Source organism: Dermochelys coriacea, chromosome 10, assembly GCF_009764565.3.
Source record: "Dermochelys coriacea isolate rDerCor1 chromosome 10, rDerCor1.pri.v4, whole genome shotgun sequence".
Lineage (NCBI taxonomy): Eukaryota > Metazoa > Chordata > Testudines > Dermochelyidae > Dermochelys > Dermochelys coriacea.
In genome coordinates, this window is record NC_050077.1 from 69,153,753 (window position 1) to 69,176,823 (window position 23,071).

Below are 23,071 nucleotides of genomic sequence, written 5' to 3' on the forward strand. Positions count from 1 at the left end.
CCAGGGATCTCTTGGTGCCACATGGTAAAGGGCACCAGAGTGCATCAGGGATTCCCCTGGGTCTGGTATCCACAGAGTAGTTCACCAAAGAATATCATGAAATGTGTCTAATGAAAGCCTCTGTCACACTGGTCTTCATACTCAGGGTAAAATATATGTATGAATAAGTTATGTGTGTGTACTGAAAATTATGTTCTTAAGGTCTGCGACAAAAAGGTGAGAAATGGGTTTCTTTCAGACAAGAGATGTTTATGTATCTGTCTGTCAACATATAAATTGAGTATTGTATGGTTCACAATGGGCACTCATTTACAGTCTGAACAAAATGCTAACAAGTAATTGCACAGTCTCCAGGGTTGATGCTAGACAGAAAAGCACAAATGAGGATGGCGATCCTGGTTGCAAATGCAGACAATGGATTTTTGGACTATAACAGGAAGGACAGAGCAGAACTCTGGATCTTTCCACTGAGGAGGCAAGAGGGCAGCGTGCTTGTTTCATGAACAGAAGACCACAGCCAAACCTGGTTGTAATACACTGGCAGAATTTAGGGTGAGCTTTTGCTTTCTGTGACATGACAATGTCTTATTAGTTAAGTTTAGAGTCTAGAATGCATCCTATGATTTTGTTTTATTTGTCACCCTTTGTTGCCAGTATTTCTGCTTACTACCATTTGAATTTCTATTTTTTATTAAATAAATTTATACTTGCTTCCTCTACAAACAAATCTACATGCTGTGTGTTAAGCAGAGCTGTGTTTTGTGGTGTGCTGGTCCTTTTTGGAAACAGAGGATCTAGGAAGTCCGTGTGTGTCCAGTGGATTGGGGCTGGGCATTATAGAGGGATGGTTGGAGGACTTGGGGTTGATGTGTTGCTATCATTAACTTGTAAAGCAAAAGCGAGACCTGGGAGGCAGGCTGGTGGTGTTGGAGGACTGACACGCAGCAAGCACAGATAGGGCTTTCACATGGTAAGGTCAGGTAGTAGCTAGGTGTCTCATAACTGTGGCATCACAAATGCCATGTTATGTTTGTATGATATATTTACATATATGTATTGCACAAGGTGCTTCTATTAATGTATGTATTTTGTTAGGCTTGCTACTGTATCCTAGGTCTGTGCTGATATGAAATTGAATCCATTGGGTCCATGACTGATGTGATTCCAGAGGATAAATATCAGAGCTTACTTTTTAACAAATAGGCTAAATAAAAGGTGTGATCCTAGATTCCTGAGTAAAGCCCTAGTCATAACTCTGTAAGGGTAGGGTGGGACAGAATCCTCCCTCCTTCCCTAGTTGGGAACTTCTGGGCATTCTTCTGCAGCCACTGCTACAGCACACAGGCTGCTGTAACAGCCATGCCCAATGCACATCCACCTACCCAGGTGCAGGGATTTTGGCCAATGGATCCACATAATTGTCTAGGTCCATTCCACAACCATTGCTACTGTGATTACCATGGGCCGTGTTTGGTAGTTTTCTCCCAAACCTTTTCTGAAATTGTAAAGAGGCAGGAAGAGTGCCTGTTGTTTATAGGTGCCTTGATCGCTGAAATTACCTGCTTTAGGAGTCAGTTTAGTCATTGCCTAAGGCTTGTCAGACTGGTGAACTAGGTAATCCTCTCTCAGCTGTTTCTATCAAATGCCCTATAGACTTTTGTGCTTTGGCAGTTCTAACTCCTACACCCAACGGCTGTGTTAACATGATAGGTTTTTGCAGCCTGAAGTCCAGAAGAGAGGGAGGATTCTTCAGTAGATCGGAGTCTATTTCCATTTTGCTTGAGTCTTCCCCAATGGGAAAAGTTCAAGATCCATAAGTTATGTGGGAAAAGGAGATCATATTTTCAGCTGTTAGTAAAGACAAAGAAAAAATGTTGACAGCTCTATTTTGCCCGAGGCCCTCATGCAAGGTGGCGAGGCAGAGACTCTTGCAGCCTGTCAGTGCATTTGATTGTATTACTCAGATGTTAATATGAACTTGTGCTTTCACCTCAGTGCAGTGTTGTGGGTTCTGGCCCTTTAAGGGTATGTCTGCACTGCAATGTAAGCCCAGGGTTAGTAGAAGCCATTTGGTTAATGAAAACCAGGGTTCCAGGTGAGGTTTGAAGTCACAACTTCAGCATGTCTCTACTCAGCACCGCTCTATAAATACTAGGGGGTAGCCAGTTGAGCCACTGGAGCACCCTCACCCTTAGCAGACCCTGGATTTGTTAACCTAGGACTTGTGAGTCTACACTCATTTGTAACCTCAGGTTAGGAATTGTTGAACCCTGGGTCCCAACCTGAGGGTTCAGCATCTGCACTGCATTATGCAGGCCCGCATCCAACTACTCGTATCTCAGACTTCATAGCACCCTCCCAAAAGGAACCGTTTGTTCATGATCCAGAGTGGAAAAACTTGACTCTCCACCAAACTTGACTGTCCAGAGGACATAGAAAGTCGGGCCGTGGGATTGCAGAATACTTTTAGTGGACCCCCAGAGCATGAATCCAATGGGGCTGCATCTACACTGCAAAGCAACAGGGCTTGAACACTGGGTCCCAGCTTGACTCAAGCTCGGACCCTCTACCGCTGGGGGCTCCTGGAACCCTGGGGTCTGAGCCTAGGGTTAGCACAATTTGTGTGTAAACAAATGGGGTGGAAGTGGTTAGACTTCAACCTGGGTTTGAACCCTGGGTTTATACTGCAGAGCAGACATATCCTAGAGATTAGACACTATCATATGTGGCAATGGCATCTGTGCTCTGGATTTTGGACTGCAGGATGCCCAGACACACTCTGGGAAGCTAGGTAGAATGCCTGAAGGATACCAGACTGAGCATCTTGTGTACTGCCACTTTAAGACTATCTATGCATTGTCAGGTTTCAGGTCTTTCCCATTCTTAGGAGCACCAGATGCAGGCGAGTAGTGTTCTGCTTCTGCAGGGCTCGGGAGTCATTCTGTGCTCTCTAGTTCCAGATAATAAGGCTTGCTGTTTAAGGTACTTCACCCGTGAGCCTAAGTCTTCCTTCTAGCCTTCCAGAATTCCATCTGCTGCAACTGGAGCTAACACAGCTTCAGGTATTGCCAGAATGACAACAGTACGTGGGTCTGCTGCAGTGAAAACTACAAAGTCCTGCAAAAGGCAAAAAAGTGTGAGGCAGCATGCCAGCATGTACACATACAAGGAGCCACCTCACAGGTGAGAGATTTTCTTCTGTTCTACTTGTAATGCAAATTGGATAAAACTATTATTGATCTGGGTGAAAAGAAGCATCACCCCTCTAATTTTTCTGCTATAATCTATCCAAATGATGAATAAGAACATGAAGAGAGAGAGGAAACCTTTCATTATATTTTTCCTTAAATCCTTTTTTTTTTAATCGTGTTCCTTATAGGACCAAAATCATTTCCAGTGAGATGATTTCCAGTGAGGATTTATTTGAGTGATTCCAAAGGTATCACATTTTTCAGCAAAGCTGCAGGGAAGTTTTAGTGGGTGTCATTCCCAACAAATGTAGGAAGCTGATACAAAATTTTTGGTTTTGTTTCATGTAACATTGCAATTCTGTTTATATAAAAGAAAATCTTAATTGCCGGAGCTCCCCTGTAAGCATGAACATTGTTTGTTCTTCACTTACAGTACACAGTATGCGTTACAGACAGGGACTGAGATCCTTAGCTCCACTGTTTAATTTGTAATGAAAGAGGTGTCGGGGTTCAAGTAATTTTTTTAAACATTCATAACAGATGCAGCAAGCCCAGAGGTGCCAGGGCTATGAACTGCCAAGCCTAGAGGTGCTGAGGCTCAGTCTTGGCAAGCCCTAACACAAATTAAGCACTGTTTAGCTCAACAAATACAGTAACAACATCAGAAAAAGATAATTGTCTGCAGAAGCCAGTGTCTGGGTACGTCTCATTTTCAGGGATGTGCTACTCTTACGGTGCCCCTGTAACAGGGGGTCCCACAGTTAATCCCCAGTACTCGCAGTGTGGAGGATTGAAGGGCTAAAGCACTCTAGGCATTTGTTGTCCCCATTTTAACAAAGAGACACTGAATCCTAATCACAATCAAAGTAGAAGGTAGTGCTGTTTATGGCAAATACATTTGTATTAAGTGCACTTGCTGGAAATGTTTACATAGCACTTAGTTCCTGAAAAATATACTGAGGACAGGACAGCATGGTGTTTCAGCTGTATGGTTTGAAATGTGGGGAACTAGAGGGTTTGAATTCCTTTTGAGGGATACAAGGGTACCCCAAAATGCTTGATACTGAGTGCAAGCTGGTACATTTCAAAGGCAAAAAAAATTGCTCTTCAGAAGTATTTTTTTGAGCTACAGGGATAAATGTCATCTCTGGCAGTGATATTCTAAGAGTAGCCAAGGAAAGCAGTGACTCCATCTACAGCAGAGAAATCAGCCCAATCCTCCCTCCAGTTTGGTGGGCTCCTGATGTTATGCTGTTGTTATAGACTGGATTGTATATGTGTCTATTCTTTGCAATAGTTCTGAATGGGAATAACTTGTTTTGTGTTTGTCCCCCATGGGTCTGGGTCTCTTCAGTAACTCAGGTGATGATAATGGAGATTTAAATGCTGACAGCAATGACCCAGAGCAGATCTTCCAGAATATACAATTTCAAAAAGAGATCATGGCAAACATCCGTTGCAGACCATGGCCTATGAGACACAAGCTGAGGGCACTCAGGTAATAGAGTTTTCATGGACACTTTCAATCCTACCATTTATTGCTGCTTTTCCAGCTCTCACAAATTTGTTAACCTAAATTAGGTGTGAGCATAGGAATGGTTTACAATTGCCAGAAAATCATGCAGCAGCTATCTTTCCACTACTCCATCATAGAGTAGTACAAGGTTGAGAATCATAGGATTTTGAAAATTAAAAAGCTTCTAAAAGTTTATTACAGCTCATTTTTGTATGTGTTCATTGAACTTTGGATCAGGCCAGAATAGCTTTGTCTTTCTCTTTGCCCAGCATCTACAGGGTGCCATAGATATCACACAGCTCTTCATTCTTTACCATTTCAGCCTTGTTTCCGCTCCAAATTCAGAATCTTTGTATTGTTGGTTAGTGGTGATCAGAGATTTTCCTGAGCCATCTGGAATATTAAAACTATTCAATGATTCTGCATTAGAATGCTCAGGAAGGACCACTGAAATGTCACCCTATGTATTGTACATTCTGTCAAAGATACTCAGCAATATGTTATCAGCCAAATTCTGTCCTTGTGCTCTGTGAAACACTGTCAAAAACAGCAGAACTTCCCACGATTCAGGAAAGCTGTGTTTGAAAGTAATGAGGCGTTGGTGGAAGAGGGAACAGAATTTGGCACTTCCGCTTTTAAATTGTTTCAAATACCAGAGACTAGTGCCCATGTTTGCAGATTAATGAGGTACATGTAGACTGTTAACAACATGCAATGTAGTATCATCATGACAACAAAGTTTAAAGCCATAAGTGTTAAAGGTTCCAAATTTGAAACACAGTATAAAAGTTCATAACTTTCTCCAATATCTTATCTAAACTGCATCAGTCCTTTCACTGTGCATTCCATTTGACTTTTGTTTCCCCTTCTATGAAATCTCTCCCTTGTCACCTCACTGTGTGCTGGAATGGCACTTTACTAACAAGGTAGGTTCATTTTTCTGCCCATCTTTGCCTTGTCTTAGGAAGCAAAGGGGGAATTTTCTCATATCCCTGGAGTGAGAGTCCATAATTTGCAGCTAAACCCGAGTCGCCGTCATGGATGAGCAAATGCCTTGTTCCTGTCCTGTCTGACTGCCTATGGCCCCTATTCAGCTCCCACGAAAGTAAAAAATTCCCATTAACTTTAGTGGAAGTAGGATTAGACCTGTATGCATATCTTGAATAATACCTCTGATTAAAATGTTACCAGTAGTTTAATATTAATCAATTGCTATATTGACAAACCCCATGCTTTAGACTATACTTTCAGGAGAAGTGTTGGTATCCACATAAACTGAACTGAATGAGGTATTATAATGCTTTTACTCTGAGACAATTTAGGTTACATTATTACAGAAAAATTCTAAAAACCAGGGATCAGGGCACAAGAAAAAATTTTACTGACGCTCTCCCTAAAGTCAGGTTTCAGAGTAGCAGCCGTGTTAGTCTGTATTCGCAAAAAGAAAAGGAGTACTTGTGGCACCTTAGAGACTAACAAATTTATTAGAGCATAAGCTTTCGTGAGCTACAGCTCACTTCATCGGATGCATCCGATGAAGTGAGCTCTAGCTCATGAAAGCTTATGCTCTAATAAATTTGTTAGTCTCTAAGGTGCCGCAAGTACTCCTTTTCTTTTTTCTCCCTAAAGTGAAAATCTTACATTTGTTTTGCAAACTGTTGGGATCTGATCCTTTGGTTCTTTCTCAGACAAAACTCCCATTGATTTTAAATGGCTAGCAATACTCTTATTTTAAGGAAATGAAGTTTTGCCTGAGTAAGGACTTCAGGATTGGGCAGGTAGTTTGTTGTGACAATATTTCCCATTACTTGGCAACTTTCATTTATGCGTGGTATGGCCCATGTTCAAAGTGTAATAAGATTTTTGGTTACATGAAATGAAGATTCTGTTTTCCTCTGCAGACAAGCTAAGGAGATTGTATTGAAATATGAAGGCAGGCTCACTAGAACAAGAGGTTACCAGGCAGCTGGTGCAGAGGTATGTCTGCTTTTCATTAAAACTACAGCTCTTTCCTATAACAATTATCTGGAATTCTCATTTACAGAAGTACCTATTTTCTGTGAAACACTGCTCCCCAGTTCAAGAATTGTATGGAAGAACTATCCAGTTATACGCTTCTTTTTTCTATTAAGAATTTAGTAATTACATTTTTGCAAATTAATTTGATGTATGAGGGATGGGCCTCGTTCCGGTAACATGAGTATTTTTTCTTTTCAAATACTCCAGCAAATAATGAGTGTCTGCCAGAAGGTTGGTGACGGGAACAGGAGCCAAACAATTTGTATTCTATAAAGAGTTGTTGTGCTGAAGTAGGAGTCCGAGTACAGTTGTTTAGTATGAAGAGTGTTTCTGCCTTTTTGTTTTCAAGGTAATGTTATGAACACTTATGGTAGAGATCCTGTGGAAAGATAGTATGTGATCTAGGGTTGCCACCTTTCTAGTGACTGGTAACCAAACCCTCGAGGCCCAGCCCTTGCCCTGTCTCTTCCCCCAGACCCCGCCCCTGCTCCGCCTCTTCCCCCAAGGTCCTGCACCTGTCACTCACAGGGTCTTCACCAGCACGGCCGAGGCTGCTTTGTCTGCCACCTGTGGGCTGCACAGGGCCACGCGCCACCACCAGCTGCATGAGCAGCCTGGATCTGGAGGCGACAGCAACTGATGTTGCATTGCCTCCTTCCTTCCACTTAGGGTTGCCACCTTTTCCACAGATCAAAAAAAAACAGACAGCAGGGCTTGTCAAATGGCATCCAGGGACACAGGCAGAAACCCGGACTGTCCAGGTGAAAACCAGACAGGTGGCAGGCAACCCTAATATGATTGTGTAATTAAAGACTGTATCATAATGCATATGCACAAGGAGACTGATTAAGCAACATCCGTTCTGGTATTTCCTAACTTTTGAGGGCTTGCATTTACAAACTTAATAATGTGCTTGTACTTTGGGGCGGAGTGTGCATGAAATAGAATATAAAATGCAGTACAGCCAACTAAAATTTGTAAAGCTAACTATTTATCTTTTGTTCTATCAACACATTAACAACAGTACTTTAGCTTTGCTCTTATGTCATCAGAAAAAGTTGATAAAAAATACAACCTTCCTGGATAGTGGAGATTGTGTTTTATTCGTCTGTCTGTGAGGTCAGGCACATGAGTGCACGCACACACACATTAGACATTATGAGTGAAGTTTTGCCATTGACTTCATTGGGGCCAAAATCTCACCCGGTTTGAAAGATTTAAGTGCCTAAGGACTCTGAGCATGCAGACAACTGCTAAATTTCACAGGTTGGACTCATCATTAGTTAATACTTGCTATATTGTAACAAATTTTTGGCTTTCACTTTATACTTCACAATGCCTTCAAAATCGGTGGGTATCTCATCTAATTATCCATGTTGTGTGTTTTTACTTGTTTCTGTTCTGAATACATCTATATATTTCAGAAGTTAGTTACCAGTAATTATTGTGTTTGGCTTTGACGGCTATGAATTAGGGAAAGTAGAAAGTCCCTTTTTTTTTAAAGGGTTAAATTCAACAGCAGAAGCGAGAGAACTGAATTGTTCCTTAAACTAGGGAGACAGGTTTTTTTTCCAGAAGAATATTGACCGATGGCCCATTTGGCAAACCATGAAATACAAAATAGGAGCGTTACACCACCAAAATAAGCATTCACTGGTTGAATATCCTGAGAGAAGGATACTTAATTAGCAACTTGTAAGAGTTTACTAACCCTTCCGTAGGTTTTGCACCCATCACCGTACCCATATTTTTTAAAAAAGAGCTGGCAAATGGTATGTAGTAGTATTTTCTAGCAATTAGATGAAATCACTTCTAAAGTATTGTTCATTATGATTAAAACTAATAAATCAATGTTTGTTCATATAAAAATTATGCAGAGTCTTGACTATGAAGATGAAAATTATTATTCCTTTTTATTCAGGTGATCAATATGCAGGATTAGAAGTTATTTTTTTTAATCAATGCTACTTGAGGCTTTTTCACATTGACATCCAGATATATATAATTTAAATATCTGCAGTGCAACCTGTACAAGTTGCTTGATCCCTTTCTCTGCCTTCCAATTAAAGTAGCGACTTTGGTGCAGTTCATAGCATCTGTGAATTCTTGCAATAACACCTTAATAGCATAATAAAAATTAATTAACTTTGACCATGTAGATTGATGCATTTATTAATTAAAAGTTTGCTTCTGCTTTGGCTTTAGCAGATTAGACTATTTGTAATATATTGACATTGCCATTTGCTAATATATATATTCATTCAAAATAACAAGATCTACTGTAAATTTGTGTTTTAAAATGACTAATGTACATAAATGTTGTTGTCATCCTGAAATTCAATAATCAACAGAATACACAATATTTCTCTACTTCAGTCTAAACAGAAGCAGATAGCATAAGAAAATGTCTATGAAATTATCTTGAATTACCTGATAAAATACTGTACTTGCATATAGTCAATTTACAATAGATAGTAAAGTTATTATTCATTTCTGAATTAAATAAGAAAAGTTATTATAATGTTTTGTGAGTAGAGGTTACTGGCATGAAATAATCTGAGTGCATATTTAAGGTTATATTTTTATTTCAAGGACTTTCAAAATTTGTCCTCAGTTACACACACAGTGACTTGTGCAGTCTTATTTGCACATGCAAATGCCATTGTGTGTGAAAAATATACCTATTGTCTATGAAAATAATTAGCCACACACAAATTAGAGAGTGAATTGAGATCCCTTTGAAAATGTGTCCAATGCGCTCAAAGTAAATCATCATACATAGAGTTGAGACCGTGTGATTACGCTGCAGTTCAGTATTAATGATCACTGTCTCTAAGAAAAGGAGTACTTGTGGCACCTTAGAGACTAACACATTTATTTGAGCATAAGCTTTCATGAGCTACTCACGAAAGCTTATGCTCAAATAAATGTGTTAGTCTCTAAGGTGCCACAAGTACTCCTTTTCTTTTTGTGAATACAGACTAACACGGCTGCTACTCTGAGACCTGTCTCTAAGAAGAATTAGGACTTAGCTCACAGTTACTTGCTCTTATACATTTTAAAATTAGGTGTTGTATTCATTCATCCAATAAGAAATCTGGTTTGTTATTCAGTAGGATTCCTTAATAGATTACAGGTTTCAGAGTAGCAGCCGTGTTAGTCTGTATTTGCAAAAAGAAAAGGAGTACTTGTGGCACCTTAGAGACTAACTACGTAAAAGAATAAATGGACACAAATCAGACGTGAAGAATTATAATATTCAAAAACCAGCTGGAGAACACTTCAATCTCTCTGGTCACTCGATTAGAGACCTAAAAGTGGCAATACTTCAACAAAAAAAAACTTCAAAAACAGACTCCAATGAGAGACTGCTGAATTGGAATTAATTTGCAAACTGGATACAAGTAATTTAGGCTTGAATAGAGACTGGGAGGGGATGGGTCATTACACAAAGTAAAGCTATTTCCCCATGTTTATCGCCCCAGCCCCACCCCCCACTGTTCCTCAGACGTTCTTGTCAATGGCTGGAAATACTACATGCCACAAGGGAACACAACAGTGGTTCCCTTAACCCACCCAGCAATATCGTTAATCTATCCAACTATATCCTTAACCCAGCAGAAGAATCTGTCCTATCTCGGGGCCTCTCCTTTTGCCCCTCCACCCCCACGAACATGATACAGTTCTGTGGTGACCTAGAATCCTATTTTCGATGTCTCTGACTCAAGGAATATTTCCAACACACCTCTGACCAACATATTAACCCACAGAGACCTTCCTACCAACACTACAAAAAGAAGGATTCTGGGTGGATTCCTCCTGAAGGTCGAAACAGCAGACTGGACTTCTACATAGAGAGCTTCCGCCGACGTGCACGGGCTGAAATTGTGGAAAAGCAGCATCACTTGCCCCATAACCTCAGCCGTGCAGAACACAATGCCATCCACAGCCTCAGAAACAACTCTGACATCATAATCTAAAAGGCTGACAAAGGAGGTGCTGTCGTCATCATGAATAGATCGAAATATGAACAAGAGGCTGCTAGGCAGCTCTCCAACACCACTTTCTACAAGCCATTACCCTCTGATCCCACTGAGGGTTACCAAAAGAAACTACAGCATTTGCTCAAGAAACTCCCTGAAAAAGCACAAGAACAAATCCGCACAGACACACCCCTGGAACCCTGACCTGGGGTATTCTATCTGCTACCCAAGATCCATAAACCTGGAAATCCTGGACGCCCCATCATCTCAGGCATTGGCACCCTGATAGCAGGATTGTCTGGCTATGTAGACTCCCTCCTCAGGCCCTATGTTACCAGCACTCCCAGCTATCTTCGAGACATCACTGACTTCCTGAGGAAACTACAATCCATTGGTGATCTTCCTAAAAACACCATCCTAGCCTCTACGAATGTAGAAGCCCACTACATCAACATTCCACACAAAGATGGACTACAAGCCATCAGAAACAGTATCCCCGATAATGTCATGGCTAACCTGGTGGCTGAAATTTGTGACTTTGTCCTCACCCATAACTATTTCACATTTGGGGACAATGTATACCTTCAAATCAGCGGCACTGCGATGGGTACCCGCATGGCCCACAGTATGCCAACATTTTCATGGCTGATTTAGAACAACGCTTCCTCAGCTCTCTTCCCCTAATGCCCCTACTCTACTTGCGCTACATTAATGACATCTTCATCATCTGGACCCATGGAAAAGAAGCCCTTGAGGAATTCCACCATGATTTCAATAATTTCCATCCCACCATCAACCTCAGCCTGAAACAGTCCACACAAGAGATCCACTTCCTGGACACTACGGTGCTAATACGCGATGGTCACATAAACACCACCCTATATCGGAAACCTACTGACCGCTATTCCTACCTACATGCCTCTAGCTTTCATCCAGATCACACCACACGATCTATTGTCTACAGCCAAGCTCTACAATATAACCGCATTTGCTCCAACCCCTCAGACAGAGACAAACACCTACAAGATCTCTATCATGCATTCTTACAACTACAATACCCACCTGCTGAAGTGAAGAAACAGATTGAAAGAGCCAGAAGAGTACCCAGAAATCACCTACTACAGGACAGGCCCAACAAAGAAAATAACAGAACGCCACTAGCCATCACCTTCAGCCCCCAACTAAAACCTCTCCAACGCATCATCAAGGATCTACAACCTATCCTGAAGGACGACCCATCACTCTCACAGATTTTGGGAGACAGGCCAGTCCTTGCTTATAGACAGCCCCCCAACCTGAAGCAAATACTCACCAGCAACCACACAACACAATCACTAACCCAGGAACCTATCCTTGCAACAAAGCCTGTTGCCAACTCTGTCCACATATCTATTCAGGGGACACCATCATAGGCCTAATCACATCAGCCACACTATCAGAGGCTCATTCACCTGCGCATCTACCAATGTGATATATGCCATCATGTGCCAGCAATGCCCCTCTGCCATGTACATTGGTCAAACTGGACAGTCTCTACGTAAAAGAATAAATGGACACAAATCAGATGTCAAGAATTATAACATTCAAAAACCAGTCGGAGAACACTTCAATCTCTCCGGTCACTCGATTACAGACCTGAGGGTGGCTATCCTTCAACAAAAAAACTTCAAAAACAGACTCCAGCGAGAGACTGCTGAATTGGAATTAATTTGCAAACTGGATACAATTAACTTAGGCTTGAATAGAGACTGGAAGTGGTTGAGTCATTACCCAAAGTAAAACTATTTCCCCATGTTATTTCTCCCCCCTCACCCCACCCCCCACTGTTCCTCAGATGTTCTTGTTAACTGCTGGAAATGGCCCACCTTGCTTGTCACCAAGAAAGGTTTTCCTCCTTTCCCCCTCCTCCTGCTGGTGATGGCTCATCTTAAGTGATCACTCTCCTTACAGTTTGTATGATAAAACCCATTGTTTCATGTTCTCTGTGTGTGTATATAAATCTCCCCTGTATTTTCCACCGAATGCATCCGATGAAATGAGCTGTAGCTCACGAAAGCTTATGCTCAAATAAATTGGTTAGTCTCTAAGGTGCCACAAGTACTCCTTTTCTTTTTGCGAATACAGACTAACACGGCTGCTACTCTGAAACCTGCTGGAAATGGCCCACCTTGATTATCACTACAAAAGGTCCCCCCCATCCCTCCCCCCGCTCTCCTGCTGGTAATAGCTCACCTTAAGTGATCATTCTGGTTACAGTGTGTATGGTAACATCCATTGTTTCATGTTGTCTATGTATGTAAATCTCCCCACTGTATTTTCCACTGAATGCATCCGATGAAGTGAGCTGCACGAAAGCTTATGCTCAAATAAATTTGTTAGTCTTTAATAGATTACATAAACACTGTGATGCTGCCTTAGTCTGGTGGTAATTTCTGAATCTGTTTAAAATTCTTTGCACTCATAAATTAATCTATTCTTGCATTCTCTTTCTGATGCTTACTTTACTTCACTAAAGTGTTTATTTTCCTTGTCACAGGTTTAGTTTATTCTTATCTTTCTTATTTCTTGTCTAAGGGCCACAGGGTGCCCTCAGTCACTTTTGTGCAACTCTCCTTGAGTTTATCCCTGATGTTGTTCTGTAGATGGAATTTGAGCGTGAGAGAGAGCAATGTTTGCATCTCTCTAGAAGGAGAGTCTCCACAGAGTAGGCAGAGGGGGCAAATAAGGTATGATCCCCTACATCAAAGCAAAATAGATCTTTTTTGTTCTGTTGACCTACACGTTCCACAGCAAAGCTCTTACCATGTAGGAGATGCAAGTGTAACAATTCTCACCAGCAGTGAACTTGGAATCTTGAGCACTGAAGTTCAGGCCTCTACCATTTGAGTTAAAGGAGTAACTGCATTAGCTGAAAGCAGAGGTAGGGTGTTATCCTCATTGTGGACACAGACTTTAGAGGTATGTTACATGAGGAATTCCTTTCAACTTAGAATGTAACTCTTATGCAAAGCATTAAAGGTTCTGTACCGCTGTTAATATATACCTCTTCAGACAAATAAAGTGCTGATATATTAAAATATATCTCAGGTATATTTCAAATGGGTCTAAATTTAAAATATAGTGTATTTTTGTGTGGGTACCCTCATTGGTTGTTCCAGATATTAAAAGAGTGGAGGAAAATGCTCTTTGTATGTATTCTCTTAAGATCTTTAAAACTTCTCTCTCATATATCCATGTGTGGTTTAGTGGTTAGAGCATGCACTTGAAAGTTGGGACTCCTGGATTCTGTACCTGGCTCTCTGACTTCTGGAAAGTTTCTGAACTGTCCGTCCCCCTACCATGACTCAGTTTACGCATCTTACGTACCTCACAGGAGTGCTGTGAAACTTTTTAGTTGGTTTTTATAACATGCTTTCTGATGCTAGATAAAAGATGCAACACCTGGACAAAATACTCTGACACTTTTTTGATAATTATTGCTGTATGTGCAAAAGATACAAATCTCTTATTTCTGTGCCCTTTTCTTAGCTCTGGAAGAAGTTTGTTCGGCTTGCATATAACTTTATGGTAATCTTCATTCCTTGGGAAATGAGAATAAAGAAAATAGAAAGTAAGTATGGAGATTTAGTGGGATTGTGCAATGCAAACCAAGCTGAAATACTAGGCTTAAGGGTTATGTTTGAACTCACTGAATTAGTGAAATATATAACAATATTATAAAAACATTCAAAGTTTCATCAAAGTCATGTGGTTGTCATTATAAGTCAACATATTTATTACTCTTGATGTGTTAGATACCACATTCGTTTGTCAGTCATAGTCTTTAGCGATACTAGTATGATGTTACTACAGTGTGGCAACTATAGTTTAAAAGGCCCTGTAGTGCTATAAACTGCTGAAGTATTTTTGCAATACAGACATAGGACCAAATGTCTGTATTGGGTCTGGCCCAAGATGTGCTCAGCACAGGACATGGAGTGGGAAAGCTGGATCAAAGCCATCTATCCAGCCATTTGAGCTCTGGTATAATTTAGACAGTGTCAGTTCAGGCCACATTTGCTTTTGACTCTTGTCCATCCGCGACCTGCCTCTTACATCAGCAAGCTGGGAGCAGATGTCACAGAGCCAGCTTTGTAAGAGAAATTCTCCTAAATCAGAGAATCTCCACTTGCCCTGTCAGAAGCAAAGGGAATGGAGCCAGGAGTCAAGACCTCACATATAGTCTATATTTAAAAATTAAACTTTCCCTGCAGTGTAAAGTGCTTTGAGATCTGTGGATGAAAAGCACCATATAAGAGCTAAGTATTGTGATAGACCACCTGTAATAACTATATTAAAGGTGGTAAAAAATGGAAAATATATTTTCCTGACAATGTTCACATCTAGCTCTAATCTTGTTCTAAGTGGAAGGGATTTTTCTGTATTGCAGATATTTTCACGTGGATAAAAACTGCTCCATAATTATGACAATTTATTGGCAACTACTGTATTTATTTAGCTGTAAAATGAATGTTCAGATCAGACCATTCAGACTCTTTACACTGCTCCCTGTTTGTAGCAGCTAAGGGAGCCAGCAGTGTATGTACCAGTGAGCTCTTCCTGCTCCTTCCAGGTGATAGGCAAACATTCTCCTGTCTACATGGTGTAGTACTCCCTCCCAACATGCAGTGAGCACCTAATACAATCTGCCCCCACCCCACACTCCTAGTTGTTAAAACCCTTCTGACCTTCTTGAAATTACAAGCACCCTGACTGCCCATTTATCCGCTTCTGCATCACCTTAATGACCAACATTGCTGACCCAACCAGTCGTGTGCCGGGGTCCCTACTCCCACCTATGTAATGGAGATTGTGGCTGTCAGTCTGAGGCCCCATGTGACTTGCTTTGCACAAAGCCTGCAATACTTAGGACCAATTGTGATGATCTGGACAGTGGTGGAAATCATAATTTTTGTGTAATAAAATTGTAAACAAAGAGGGCCTGATTCTCTACTCCTTAATGGTGTTATGAATTATGAATAGTTCTGCTGTAGCCAATGAAGATGCACTGTGAAAATCAGAATTGGAACCACTATTTTCAGTACAGACAAAATCAGGAGATACTGGAAATATCACATTTTAAAAAAAGACTGATCTTATTAAATTTCCAGCCTGGTTTACAGACCAAAATGGTTTGCATAAACTTAAGATGAGAATTCTTAGATGCTGAACTAAACAGGAGAGATTAACTATTACTAATAGCTACACATGCATTTTGACACAAGTTTCTGTTTAAACAGCAGATAAGAAGATATGTATAGCCTGAACCAAGAAGATTCCTGTGATCATAACTACTTCACTGTAAATATTTATTGTGATTTTTAAACCTATGAATAGTAGGTTTCAGAGTAGCAGCCGTGTTAGTCTGTATTCGCAAAAAGAAAAGGAGTACTTTTGGCACCTTAGAGACTAACAAATTTATTTGAGCATAAGCTTTCATGCATCTGATGAAGTGAGCTGTAGCTCATGAAAGCTTATGCTCAAATAAATTTGTTAGTCTCTAAGGTGCCACAAGTACTCCTGTTCTTTCTATGAATAGCAGTTTATATTACAGTGCTGTATATTGATGCTATAGCATTTTCTCTGTCTTGATCTGTGCATTGCAGAGAAGGAAAAGTTTTTTTTAATGATCAAATAATGCTTCATTAATAAGTGATACAGCTTCTGACAGACTTCACATTTGATGTAAGTATTTCCTGTGGTTTCAGGTCATTTTGGATCCGGAGTTGCCTCTTATTTCATCTTTTTGAGATGGCTATTTGGAATCAATATTGTGCTTACCATAATGACAGGAGCATTTGTGGTCTTACCAGAGGTTAGGACATAACTCCAATATCTATAGGACTGTAGCATTTCCCTTCCTAAATTAAATAAATGTTCTGCTCAAAGGCATAAATGATTTTTTTCGAGTGTACAATTTAAATTATTTAAAATACCTTCCTCTGTTGAGCGTTATTTCTGCCAGAGGAGAAGAAACACTTGCCATTAATGTCTCAGATGACATGACATTATACCAACTGACCAATGTAATGTAGATGTTTCTGATTGCTGTTATAAGGGACCCAATCCTGCAAGGTGCAGAGCATGTGTTAAACACCCGAAGCTTCTTTTCACTTCATCTGGAGAAATCGGAGCTCAGCATCTCTCAGTTTTAGGCCCTTAGAGCCTGATTTTCAGATGTTCTGAACATCCACAACTCTGTGACACTTCAGCTGGAGCTCTGTGTGATTGTCTGTGCAAACCAGGCCTTTAGTGTCTATATTTTCTTATTTATAAAGAGAAAAATCTAGCACACCAATATAAAATATAATATAATATAATATAATATAATTAATTATAATTAATAGGAACCAGGTTTTAATGTACATCAGTATAAATTATTTAAAAATTGATCTTCTCCATACATTAGACTGTGCTTTAATAGCTCGTATGTCTATACAGTAATAACTTACCTAAAAATTAGACTTCAGGGGCTAAATTCTGCCATCAGATATACATGGCCAACACCTATTGATCTCAGCAGGAGTTGAATGCAGAATTTGTCACTATGCTTCTAGTTTAGGAGAGTGAATGACAGTAATAGTACTTCTGATACTTCCCCTCAGGTAGGCAGTTTGTTGCAGCTTGTTTCAGGCTGTGCTTGACAGACCATGTGATAGAACTGTCTGCTTTACACCGTTTTTAAGATCTTTCCTCTCTTATCAGCTCCTGGCAGGAGCACCATTTGGAAGCACTCTCAGCAAGACCATCCCAAAGAAGCAGTTTGCATCAGCACAGGACCTGGACACCATCTGGTCACTGGGGGCAAGGCTTGAAAGCACACTTCATTGCTTTGTTGCATGAATTCTTCATGTGTTAATTTAGTCAGGTGTGGGTGCTGATGTTGACTGTATGTTGTCTTTGCAGGGTTATCTCCAGTACTCTGTTTTATTTTACGGCTACTATGGCCGAGATCGGAAGATTGGGAAAGCTGGGTATCGGTTGCCCCTGGCTTACTTCCTTGTTGGAATGGCAGTGTTTGCTTATAGCTTCATCATCCTCTTAAAAAAGTAATGTTTCCCTTTTATTGGTGTTTGCTAGAGATATATATTCAGGCTATCTGAATGATATATTCTTTCCCCTTCCTCAAAGAGTTCCTCCTGTATTTAATTCTGTAATTCCTGTATTGTATCAAGCCTGCTAATATCAGAGAGGAATCTTTACTGGTAGATTAAGGACAGGACCGGGATCCAGGAACTCCTGAGCTCTAATTGTAGCATGTTCTTTTGCTGTCACTTACCCTCTCTCCTTCAGCTTCCCTGTCTATAAAATGAGGGTAATGTTTAGCAGACTCTAGGGGTGTTGGGAGCGTTATATAGTTAATGTCTGTACAGTAGACTGAAGATGTAGGGCGTGATTTTCACTGAGGGCTTTATGTGGCAAGTATTATGACAAGAAACTTAAACTGCTACCTGTACATTTTCTGTCCCATCCAGTTAAATACAAATATAAGAATGCTGTCATAAAACTCTTGGTATTGCTTGAACTGGAACACTGCACAGTACTCAAATGTGGGCCTATTTATTTCCTTTGTTATTTAGGTAGAAGGAATGGAAGTAACACAGGCAAGAGAGCCTGCCAGTGCTGATCATAAATCTAGAAATGTGCAGTACTTAGTGGGGCAAGGTCACTTTATCCTCTCTCCATTCAGTTTCCCTTCCTCTCAGGGTAACTAAAATTGTCTGATAAGTTGCAGCCCAGGAGGATTTTTAATATGATAGCTGTAATAGCTGTGTCAGACACAAAAATTATCACTCTTTTTTTCATTCGATGTGTTATTTTAGGTCAGGATGGTCAGTGTTTTGGACACTGGTTCACACAGTGATTACACATTCAGGTTCTGGATGAAGTTTGCTTTTCTCTACCTACAAAGGGTGCTGCCTTAGGTCATTGACTCTTTGTTTGCCCATCTGTTGTGACCCTTCTACCCTTCTACAGTTCTTATTAGCCTCTGGTAAGCCACACCAGATGCACATTGTATTCTGTTGTGTGAAACATCTGCAGAATACTACATAGTCATATGATAATGGCATACGCTGGTAGGCCCATATGGCTATTACATACCCAGATGGGCCAAATGTCCAGAGAAAAGGAGGAGGTGACTGAATTTCTGACTGCTACACTGATCCAATGAACACATTTGAACCAACTATTGGTTGTACAGTAAAATTCTACCTATTTAATTATTTTCTATGATACTTAGAGAGAAACATGGTCTCATTTAATGTATTGTACAGCACAAACTCATATTTAATATTCTGAAGAAAACAGAGCACAAATGTCTTTGATTAAAACAATTTAATTTATTTTCATTTGTTAGGGTAGTTTTTTTTTGTAATGATCACCTAACTTCTTTAAAGACCTTAAATTGATTTATTACATCCTTAAGAAGATCTACTCACCTGAGATCGGTGGGCTATTTTTTAAAACAGTAGCTGAGTAAAGTATCACTAGTTTTTTCATCTGACTATCTGTTGTCTTTTTACTGTGCCATCACTATTGTTATCTGCATTCACAATAAAGAATAGCCATCGATCCTGTGTAAGATCATCACATTTTTGCCAGGCTCTCTCGATCATAGTGATAATGCTCTGACATTGCTATGACACCTTTCCTCCAATCAGATCCTACACAGGGGTTTTAAAAGTGAATTTAGTCTGGTAAAAGGTATAAGATGGACAGCCCTTGAGACTGAAGTCTTCTGTCAGACACAGGCAGCAGTGCACGTTTTTCCATACTATCCAACCAATGTGCTTCAACTCTGAATTGGAGTATGCATTCCTATGGACAAGGAATAGTTCAGTCTCTGTATCTTTCTCTGTTCTTAGGTTCTCTATTGAGATTGCCAACAAAAATGCCAGTTAATTCCAATTTTAGTCATTTTTGTGGTATAGACACCTGTGAACCAATTCACATCACATAAACCGTCACACATTTACAACAATTAACATTTATTGTTATTATTCTTTTCCAGAATGGCAAAGAATTCAAGAATGAGTCTAGCAAGTGCCTCTGATGAAAATTATACTTTCTGCTGGAGAGTGTTCTGTGCTTGGGACTATTTAATAGGAAATCCAGAGGCTGCAGAAAGCAAAGCTGCTGCAATAGTTAATAGTATCAGGGTAAGCATTTAGACTCTGAACAAAAGCATAGTTTAGGTCTATTGCTTTGTAAATAGCAGAGTGGTTTTTCATCCGTTCCATTCCATACTATTTCTTTCCTATTGTGCATTGTTTATTTCTGACTCTGATTACCTAGCAGAGGGCTAGTATCAAATATCTTATTGCTGCTTCATGCACTTGATCTGTGCGCCCAACTTTCACTGATGACATGAGTTATGGTTAACAGACATGATATGTAAATTAGAGGTTCACGTCACTTTGTCACATGACATTTTGTCAACAGTGTCATTCCGTTTCATTTATTGTGTGATGTTCCAACAGCAACGTCTTAATCCCCATTATTACATGTGTTATTTGGAGTTAAAAACCTTGAGACAAATTCATCCTTGCTGCAACTCTAATGAATCTTTGAATCAGGATCCTTTTAATATCCTGATAATATGCTTTTATATTGTACTTTCACCAAAATAGTTCAGGGGCATTTTATAACTAGATCAACATTAAAAGCTGCATTACACATGAACCTTTTCCATTTAGATTTTTAAAAACAGACACAGCTTTCCTAATATCCAGAAGTAATTGATTCCATAACCTTGGCACATCATCACTAAAAGCCCTTTGTCCAAATGACTCCAAATTGTCTAGGACAAACCAATAAACAGTTTGATTTGTATCCTAAACACTGGGATGATTTATGCTGATATTATTTTGTAACATCTACATGTGGCTGTTACGTGCCTCATGGGAAACATGCAAGTGATGTATGCTGTGTTGTTGTAGCTATGTTGGTCCCGGGATATTAGAGAGACCAGGGTGGGTAAGGTAATATCTTTTAATGGGCCAATTTCTTTTGCTGTGAGAGACAAGCTTTTGAACTACACTGAGCTGTTCTGAAATGCAAGCTCAAAAGTTTGTCATTCTCACCATCAAAAATTGGTCCAATAAAAGATATTACCTCAGCCACCTTGTCTCACACAGGTGATGTGTCCTTTCTCTGAACAACTCATAATCTAAGGGTCCCATCCTACATTAATATCTGCTAGTGGGGACCTCAGGTTCAGTCCAATTGAAGCAAATGAGACAACACGACCCACAGATCCACATTAGTGAATCCTAGAACAGGACTGGGATCTAAACAATGAACATATTAGAAAGGAGTGAATACAGAATATGCCAGGAAAGAGAGGGTGATAAAGTTCTTAATGTCTTTGTTCCCCCAAAATCTCCTTTACTGCTTAAACCCACAGCATGCAGTACTCTTATTAAGTAAAGAAGCACAGAGCCGTATGTCAGCTGTTCCCTAATGCAGTGCAGGATCTGGCCATATTAACTTCTATGGTTTGTAACGGGTAGAGGAAATGTTTATTGATTTTATTAAATGCTGCTAAAATGGTAATTCTGTGTTTCTTTCAAGGAAGCTATATTGGAAGAGCAGGAAAAGAAAAAAAGCAAAAACCTGTATGTATACATGGCTGAGGCTATTTTCAAAACCACTGTTTAAATGCAGATATAACATAATGTTGACCTATTTGTTTTATGACCTAAAAAAATATGCAGGAAACACCTACTTGTGCAAGGTGGCCCATCTGTAGCATTTGCTGTGTGACTCTTTTCCAGGGCTGTGACAATATGCTTAAGGATTATTGCAAACATCCTTGTGCTTCTCTCACTTGCTGGAAGTATTTACATCATTTACTTTGTTGTGGATCGATCCCAAAAATTAGAGCGCACTAAAAAGGAACTGACGCTTTGGGAGAAAAATGAGGTACAGTATGTCAGCTGTATTTGACCTCTTTGTTAGTCTGTAACTGTGCATTCTGGTTAGAGTTCTGTGTTCTGCAAAGCCTCTTGGCTGGTTACAAATTACTGTTGATTTTGCTGATATTTGTCCATAGTATGGGGAAAAACTCGGCCCAGCAGCCCCTCAATGGGTATAGAAGAGCCATGGGATTACTCCTGGTAGTAAAGTTAAACACATGCATAATTGTTTTCAGAGTCAGAGCCTTAAACCCATGAAGGAAGTGTGCACTTCCTATGCGTCATGGAGCAGAATTCTGCAAGGGTTGATTGCACTGGAGTTTTAGGGCTGCGAGATTAGGTCAGGGGAGACGTGGGGGTGGAGCTTCTGCTACATGGATCCCCTGCACAATTACCACCTCCACTGCACAGCGAGGGGTTCTTAGTGGCCACAGCGGGAGTGAGGATGCAGCAGTTCCTCAGGATACAGGGCCTGCAATTCTACTTGACCCTTACATGGGCCGCAGAAGGAGAAAGATCTTTGTGCATCCACATTAAGAGCCAAGCAGATGCTGGTCCATGGGCAATAACAACTATTTCAAAAGCATTAGCTTGAGGATAGCAACTGATGAGTAAGATCTGAGTAAGATCAGAGAAAAACACTCTTCAGATTTCTTATTGTTAATATAAAAGTAATACTTCTATAATAACATAAACTATAATGTAGTTACTAAGGTGGGAAGCTTCTTAGCAATATTCCAGATCAAAAATCAAAAAAAGGTCACAAATGTCCTTACTCTTGTCAATGACACATTTAAAAGTAGAATTTGCTGAGTTATTGTAATCACCACTAAGTATTTCTAGTGCATCGTCAAGATTTCAATCAGCAAGCAAAGAATTCTTCAAATACCAAAGAAGGCTACAAAAAAGCATCATAAAGACTGTCTTTCTATTCTGTAGGTGAGTGTTGTTGTTTCACTAATTACTATGATTGCACCCTCTGCATTTGAACTTGTGGCAGCACTAGAGATGTACCACCCTAGAACCACTCTTCGCTTTCAGCTTGCCAGGTACTAGGCATATTCAGTATCAAAGCAATTTTTGGTTTGTTTGGTGGGAGGAAAGAAATGTACAGATGACACATTTTACTTCAGCCAGTGTAGAACATAAATAGAAATCTTCAGAATAATCCTGCTGGATGACTGTCCCCCATATACTATGCTTGTTGTTTTCAGGGTTCTCGTTTTATATCTGGGAAACCTCTACAGTTTAATTATTGCTCTGTTGGATAAAGTGGACAGCATGAGTATCGCTGTAAGTATTGCTGCTATTATTATGTGTCTTAAAACTAGCTAATTTGACACATAGAACTATTATTGTAGCATATTTAAAGTCCAAAATAAATTTGTTTGAAACCAAAATATA

At 40.0% G+C, this 23,071-nt stretch overlaps 1 protein-coding gene across 1 annotated transcript in view; it reads left to right on the forward strand.

Moving 5' to 3' along the window:
• The first annotated feature begins 386 nt into the window (after positions 1-386).
• The window catches only part of TMC3 (transmembrane channel like 3), a 37,897-nt gene continuing 15,212 nt past the window's right edge, over positions 387-23,071 (forward strand). The window contains exons 1-13 of the mRNA XM_038420814.2: positions 387-488; positions 3,017-3,183; positions 4,546-4,689; positions 6,609-6,684; positions 14,238-14,319; positions 16,457-16,563; positions 17,454-17,552; positions 17,655-17,797; positions 19,762-19,909; positions 21,324-21,367; positions 21,527-21,674; positions 22,607-22,716; positions 22,882-22,960. Coding sequence (XP_038276742.1) covers positions 387-488; positions 3,017-3,183; positions 4,546-4,689; positions 6,609-6,684; positions 14,238-14,319; positions 16,457-16,563; positions 17,454-17,552; positions 17,655-17,797; positions 19,762-19,909; positions 21,324-21,367; positions 21,527-21,674; positions 22,607-22,716; positions 22,882-22,960 — 1,449 coding nt within the window. The remainder of the gene's footprint in view (positions 489-3,016; positions 3,184-4,545; positions 4,690-6,608; positions 6,685-14,237; positions 14,320-16,456; positions 16,564-17,453; positions 17,553-17,654; positions 17,798-19,761; positions 19,910-21,323; positions 21,368-21,526; positions 21,675-22,606; positions 22,717-22,881; positions 22,961-23,071) is intronic.